General features: G+C 45.8%; 1 protein-coding gene across 4 annotated transcripts; it reads right to left on the bottom strand.

The window, feature by feature from the left end:
* Positions 1–554: 554 nt before the first annotated feature.
* On the bottom strand, positions 555–6,574 carry nkx2.3 (NK2 homeobox 3). 4 transcript variants are annotated; one of them, XM_048270045.1, is made up of 4 exons: positions 6,466–6,574; positions 6,234–6,296; positions 2,702–3,058; positions 555–1,612 (listed from the first exon to the last, which is right to left on the bottom strand). In XM_048270045.1, the coding sequence occupies exons 3-4, from the start codon at positions 3,021–3,023 to the stop codon at positions 993–995; spliced, it is 942 nt and encodes a 313-aa protein (XP_048126002.1). In that variant the 5' UTR covers positions 3,024–3,058; positions 6,234–6,296; positions 6,466–6,574; the 3' UTR covers positions 555–992. The 4 variants fall into 4 exon arrangements, with proteins under 4 accessions (XP_048126002.1, XP_048126001.1, XP_048126003.1 ...); XM_048270044.1 differs by having other exon boundaries at positions 6,238–6,296; XM_048270046.1 differs by lacking the exons at positions 6,234–6,296; positions 6,466–6,574 and adding an exon at positions 3,155–3,220.
* Positions 6,575–6,866: the final 292 nt, after the last annotated feature.

Here is a 6,866-nt window from a genome sequence, read left to right as displayed (position 1 = left end):
CAGCCCCCAAACAAGGCCAAACCCCCATTCATATTAGCGTCACATTAACACCCTGTAATATTACACTCTGTAATAGTAATAGTAATAATGATACTAATAATAGTAATAATAATAGTAGTAGTAATAATAATAATAATAATATGTCATGATATGAAAGATATAATATATGCAATTACAATGTATGCATGTAGCATACAATTAATAGGCCTATGTATGTGTATAATAGATCATGTTTAAGAAAACGCGAATGAGCTGTTCCCCAGTCCCCTGTAGACATTTGTGGTTGAATTATAAAGATAGTCTCTATATTATAAAGATAGTCTCAACAGGAACTAGATTCCTTAAAACTCCCAAACAACCTCAACCAGTCCTCGCCTGGCATGTGTGAACAAGCTGTGGGTGAGAGTAATTAAATTAGTTATTTTAGAATTCTAACTTGCCCCAGCTCATTTTTCAAAAGCCTTTTTTTTTCGTTTCGCATTCGTTTCGTTGACATTTCGTTTTGTAAATTATCCTCTGTTGTGAAAAAACGTCGTCTGACCTGACAGAGAACAACCAATTACAATATCCTTTATTGAAATTATTGTATGCATAAATTGAAGTCAGTGTTAAGGGAAGTGTGATTATATTTCAAAAGGATCGGCTGACCGTATCAGTCGCAGAGCACTAACCATTTGGAACTTTCCAGGACACCGACGCGCATTTCCCCCCAAATGATCTGCAGCCGAGGTCATGATATCCAATGATTTAAGCAATGGTCGTATTTATGAAGTGACATTCAGGTGTGATATTTATAAGCAACAGTCTTCATGTAAAAATGACACCAATATAGCATGTTTATATTGTCACAAGTGCTGCTGGCTCCTCGCGAGCATGAGTCTGTGGGCATTAATATATCAGTGAAGCGCATCCTGCGCTCGAGTCTCGCGCATCCTCAGCACCAGCAGTCCCGCGCCTCTCCAGCCTCGTGCTCCTGTGCCCGACCTGTTGGGCTACCAGGCCCGGATGCCCTGCAGCGTCCCCTGGCACTGCGGCACGGGAGGGCCCTGTGGTGCGGGAGGCTGAGGCGCTGCCCCGAGGTTTGGCAGGCCCATGAGCGCGCTGGCAGAGGTGCTCGCGGGCAGCGCCGGGAGGCTGGAGTACGTGCAGCTATAAGTGTTTGTGTAGACGGGGTTGTTGTAAGTGTACGCAGGGTAGCTGCTGTATCCGTACGGGCTGGCGCCCACTGCGTATGTGGCGTTGTAGTTCTGTGATCCCGCGAGGCACGGCTTACCATCCCGAACCAAAACGGGCACTGCCACGCGACGAGGTGGCCCGGCGTGATGGTGTCCTGCCATCTCGAGGGTCTTATCCTGGCGTTGCCGTTTGCACTTGTAGCGGCGATTCTGGAACCAGATCTTCACCTGCGTGGACGTTAGCTTCAGCGTGCTGGCCAGGTGCTCGCGCTCTGGGGCAGACAGGTAGCGCTGCTGTTTGAAGCGCCTCTCGAGCTCGAACACCTGAGCTTGGGAGAAGAGCACGCGAGGTTTCCGCCGACTCCGCTGCCTCTGCGGCCTGCCGTCCGCCTCCTCGGGCTCGCTCTCCGGTGCCTTCGCGAGCGCCATGCAACTCTCTGAGGAGAAGAGGCAACCGTCAGCGCGCGGCTCACTCTGTCAAATATGCAGCTTAACACTAACTAACTAACGACTCCTTTCAAATCATGTTCAGCAATACTGATTGCACGTCCATTTAAATATAGTATATCCCCATTATTTGACACAATGTTTAACATATCAATTTAGCAAATGTTGTTATTTGAGTTATTGAACAAGTCAGTGTGAGAACACTATTTATTAACTGTAGTCAACACAACTCTTATTTAAAAACTGTAGTTAACAGCGCTATTTTAAAACTATATAAATATATAAATATAACTGCACTATATTCGGGCTATAAAACACTATAACAGCAAACTATTTTAACAAAACTATGCTACTAGCTCTTTCACAACATAACAAAATGATGTATACACACCCCATACGAACAACGCCATAACACACTAGTTATGACAATAATAAATACAACAATTACATACATAACTAACTATTTCCAAACACTGAAAGAACACCACTTTAACCAAATTACCAACACTATAAAATGTAACACTCTAAACAAAATTATAAAAACTATAAGATGATCTTATTAAGATCGACACTATTTTAACAAAATTACCAACACTATACGATCAACACTGTTTTAAGAAATCTTTGCTTGTCGCTCTTTTACAGCACTCAACAATTTTTCCACGCTTTATGTCAGAATGATTTAGCTACTATTACTATTACTATACAAACACTATCACTATACAAATACTATTACTATACAAATACTATTGGCCTACTATACAAATTATTCACCATCCCGCTATTACAGCATTACCAAAACAATACAGAAGAGAGGCCTTACCATGTAAACACACAACGGCACAATTAAATAAAAATAAATAAGTCGTTTATAGCCTGTTCAATTCATGCTGATTATAGTTTGTTATAGTGTGCAATTATGCACACGATAGTTGGAGCTTAACTTTCTTAAGTAGCCAGTCTCCAGCCTCTATGCGGGGCTGTGTGAGAACTCTGGGTTTGTAGGCTACCAGCTACAAGCGACACGAGGCTCTGGGCTACACAACTAGAGCGAGATCAGAGGAAATCTGAGCACTCACTGGCCGTCTCGCGCCCGTCCGCCTCGAGTTTGGGCTCCTCAGAGTGGTGTGTGAGCGCGGGCGCGCCGTACAGCTCCGGGGAGAGGCTGGAATCCACCAGGCTCTCGTGCTCCGACAGGGTGTTTAGATACGACATCCTCTCCTCGCCATCGGAGAAGCCGGGACTGTCTCCGCCACCGAGAGCGCACGCAGGAGGGGTGTGGAAGTGCTGCTGCAGTTGAAGTCCGTGCTGAGCGTGCGGATGCAGCGCGAGCTGTTGCTCCATCTTCAGAATATCCTTGACAGAAAACGGCGTGGAAGTGACGGGGCTCGGGAGCATCATCAGAGTGTGTGCGCGGGCAACCAGCGACGGCCCTCCTGTGGACACGGAGGGTTGCAACATAAAGACCTCCGGAGCAATGACTTTATTTAGACATTCTGCTTTCTAATATTAACATTTCCCAAAATATTTACAGATCAACATGTCACGCGCGGCAAGAGGAACGGCTGGGAACGGCTGTGTCTGGGCAGGCTCGGGGAGGGTCGTGAGGCGCTGACGCCGGGGTCCGTGCTGTCTGTAGCCAGGATTTCACCGGGAGGCGATGCGAACGGGGCGGCTGGTGACGTCACACTGTTAGGGAGGGACGTGCTCTCCTCATATGGGTGGGACACCCCCCCACACACACACACACACACACACACACCCTTGGCGCAACGCGGATTACTTTCCAATTTGAGAAGAGTGGGGCTATGACCCGTAGAACCGATATCAGCCCATTATTTGTTGTGTGATAAAGAGTGGGAGCTAGCTCGCGTTTGTGGCGGAGAGGCACGATCCTTCAGACGGCCTGAATGTTTAGAAACAGATCCGTTTTCCCGCCAGTCACCGTACGTGACGCAGACTAGCCCCGTTAACTTGACACAGTAGTGCTGTTCTAGGCTTGGCCAAATGAAACCTGAGTGGGGCTGATGAGCCTGTGTTTTACGCTTCAGAGCCAAACGGCATCTGTTGGTCTCGCACACTCGTGTGTGTGTGTGTGTGTGTGATAGCTTTGTTTGTTCCATGTTTCATACCGAGTGTAATTATAAGAGTTTACCACATCAGTGAAGTGTTTGGTGTTGTCGTTAATGAGGTCATCAGCTCCTCATTGCCCCAAGAGAGTCGTTAGGCGTGTTCGCCTGATGGAAACGCCAAAAAGGTTTGGTATAGTCCGGAGCTCAGAGACAGTAACTGAAACGAGTTGAGACCTATTCAAAATAACATAATACTAATAGGCTAATAATCATAATCATTATAATAATAATAATAATAATAATAATAACAGTCTGTTGTTGTTGTTGTTTTTTATGTTGTCCACCCGAAACCCGAGCAGCAATAGTAGTTGTTGTAGTAGTCAGGTAAATCCTGATAGTTGTTATAATATCCGAATAGGCTCTTATAGGCCTATAATAGAATAATAGCCCAGGTGCCTGATATAAAGTGTAATAGCGGTTGGTTAGCCGCAGAGGTTGCCGCATGCGACCCCACCGGAGACTGCAGACTGGAGCTCTCCGCAGATGGACTTGGGTGTCGGAGGGATTCTTATAGAATAACTTTAGTAGGCCTATACCTGATCATAGACACCGCCTCTAAATACTTACACTTAGGCCCGCACACTAGGACACGGCGAGAGTGGAACAGAAGGTTCTACCCGCAGAAAAAAATAACTTGTCTCCGCTTGAAATGGAAGCGCGAGCGGCATCATAGCTTCTCGCGGTCCCGGTTGAGATGGAGCGCGAGTGGAGCTGCATCGCGGAAGAGTGGGAATCGCCATATACCACCAGCGAGATATTTCAATCTTAACATTTCGGAGGAAAAAAATGTCCCTACAGTGCTGATAACACGACCATGACGCAATGGCTACAGCCCCGGTGAGTGTGTGACTAGGCTTTATACAACCCAGCCGGTTTATAATAGCTGTTTTGAATTTATGTTTGAGGCTACATTTGATTTATGACACAACCTCGCGGATGAAAACAAGTTTTCCATTATGGTCCTCCAAATAAATAGCCTTCTGTTTTTCTTTTTAGTCTATATCACTTTACACATATTATTATTGTTGCAATAATAATAATAATAATAATAATAATAATAACCTGTATTAATATTACTGCATAGACCAATATTCATACACTTTGTCCAGCTTGCGAATGACCAATTAGGGAATGCCTATACAGGCGATGATGACTAATTATTTTCGAAATTATTTATACCATAATAAACCGCATTATAGTCGATGTGAATGTGCCAAGTCTATGATTTCGTTAAGATAGCTCACAATGGTCTGTGTTTCTTTAAATATAGCCTGATAATAATGAAAAAAACTTTAAAAGTAATTTCAAGGTTTAAAAATGACCTAGAATATTTCGATCAACTGGAATGAGAACAAATCGCACACGGCAGTCTGGGGGTGCCTGGATGGCCTGGACCCTGGATGCGGCCTTCTCGCTGATGCCCTTCTCTTTGATTATATTTATTACATTTTTATTTTTTGTTTATTTTATTTCATTTCATTTCATTTAATTTTAGATTGTCTACTACTCATTCATGACTGCCGGCTCCGGATAGCGCTTTATCTTCTAGTTTTCCTTTTAAAGGAGACCCGTCTCCTCCCCCTCCAGTCCGCAGATTAGTCGCTATCAGGCCGCGCTGACTTTTGAACCCGACCTGTGAAAATGTAAATATGACCATCTCTCAAGCTCCAGCCGGGATGAGGTGACGTTCTCCAGCTAAGCTCCAGTTGTAAATAATTATTTTAAGTGTAGCACTGCAGCCGCTTTCGCGTCAGATAGATAGCCATAGGCTTAAATCCTTACCCTGGAGTTTAGGAATAAGGCATTCTGATTTAATTGACCATATCGTGGGCACGTGATAATTTGATCACAGGCATCAATAATTGCATTTCTGTTCCCGCGTGCTTACCGGGTTGCGCTGATGCCGGAGCTTCTTGTCCCGAGTGGGATGAGCTCCTCGGTGGACTAAAATGGACATTCAGCGGAAATTTCAAATCGAGTTAGTCCGTATTTTCTCACTATTATTTACCAAGTAACTTTTACCAGTGAACTGACTTAAATGTGCGTGAGCATTTGTGTGTGATTGTAGGTCAGGTTTGAAACTTTACAGGACGTCTTGACGTCGGATCTTGGCATGTTTACGTCTTCCGGACTGAGGTCCACTTGGACATTTTCTTGAGTCACCAGCACAGTCAGGCTCTGGCCTCAGTCCACGGCGCAACCGCGAGCACAAATACGCCAATCGAAGTGTATTAAAATTCAGCTCATTGCTAGGTGTCCGGTTAGAGTGATGTGACGATGCTCATGTGTGGTAGAGCTCGCGGGACTCGCCGCTGCGATTTAAGCAGAGAAACTCAGAAGTCACACCGGGTCAACCGGGTCACGACGAACCGGTCCATCATGCACAGTGAAGGACCAGAGCTCAGAACAGCACCGAGAGACAGGGATAGATTTAAGGAATCTTTTTGCTCACATTTTAGTCAAATGCGTCTCCACATACTTACACAGCAGCAGGGTCTCGCGCCACTTTCCAGCCTCGTGGCCTCAGCAAAGAGAACGAGCCCTGTCAATAAAATGATGACATAATTACTAACGTTTGTTTTGTCCCTTTGATAATTCCTGCGTCTGATTAAACGACTCTCCATCCCAAATGGAACCAGTTGGCCTGTGGAGTCGCCAGGCAGTGGGCCCGGCGATGCGCCAGCGTCATGCATCTGACAAACCTCTCTTACCTGCGTCTCACGTGAGTCGCCGCTGAACCAGTAGTCAGGTGCGCGATTGACCGGCGCCAGAGACAAAAGCCTGCTCGCGACTGAGAGCCGAAGAGAGGGGGAAGCGCTCGAGCTAATCCCATCCGCTGGCCATCAGCGAGGCTGTTTAGATTAGGTCGCTCGCGCCTTCCCGTCGACCTGTGGATAAATGCCTTAAAAATGTGAGCACGCTGGGCGGGGGAGAGGCTCGCTTCCCCCTCGTGTAAACAAGATTTCTGCGCTTGAGCTACTTCAACGGTAATTACTCTCTCACACACACACACACACACACACACACACACACACACACACACACACACACACATCGAATGACTAATAACAAAAAGGATAGTTAGGTTAAATTGTTGTTTGTCAGACGCCTT

The sequence above is a fragment of the Alosa alosa genome, chromosome 18 (assembly GCF_017589495.1).
Source record: "Alosa alosa isolate M-15738 ecotype Scorff River chromosome 18, AALO_Geno_1.1, whole genome shotgun sequence".
Classification (NCBI taxonomy): Eukaryota; Metazoa; Chordata; class Actinopteri; order Clupeiformes; family Clupeidae; genus Alosa; species Alosa alosa.
This window is presented reverse-complemented; position numbering and strand designations above follow the sequence as displayed.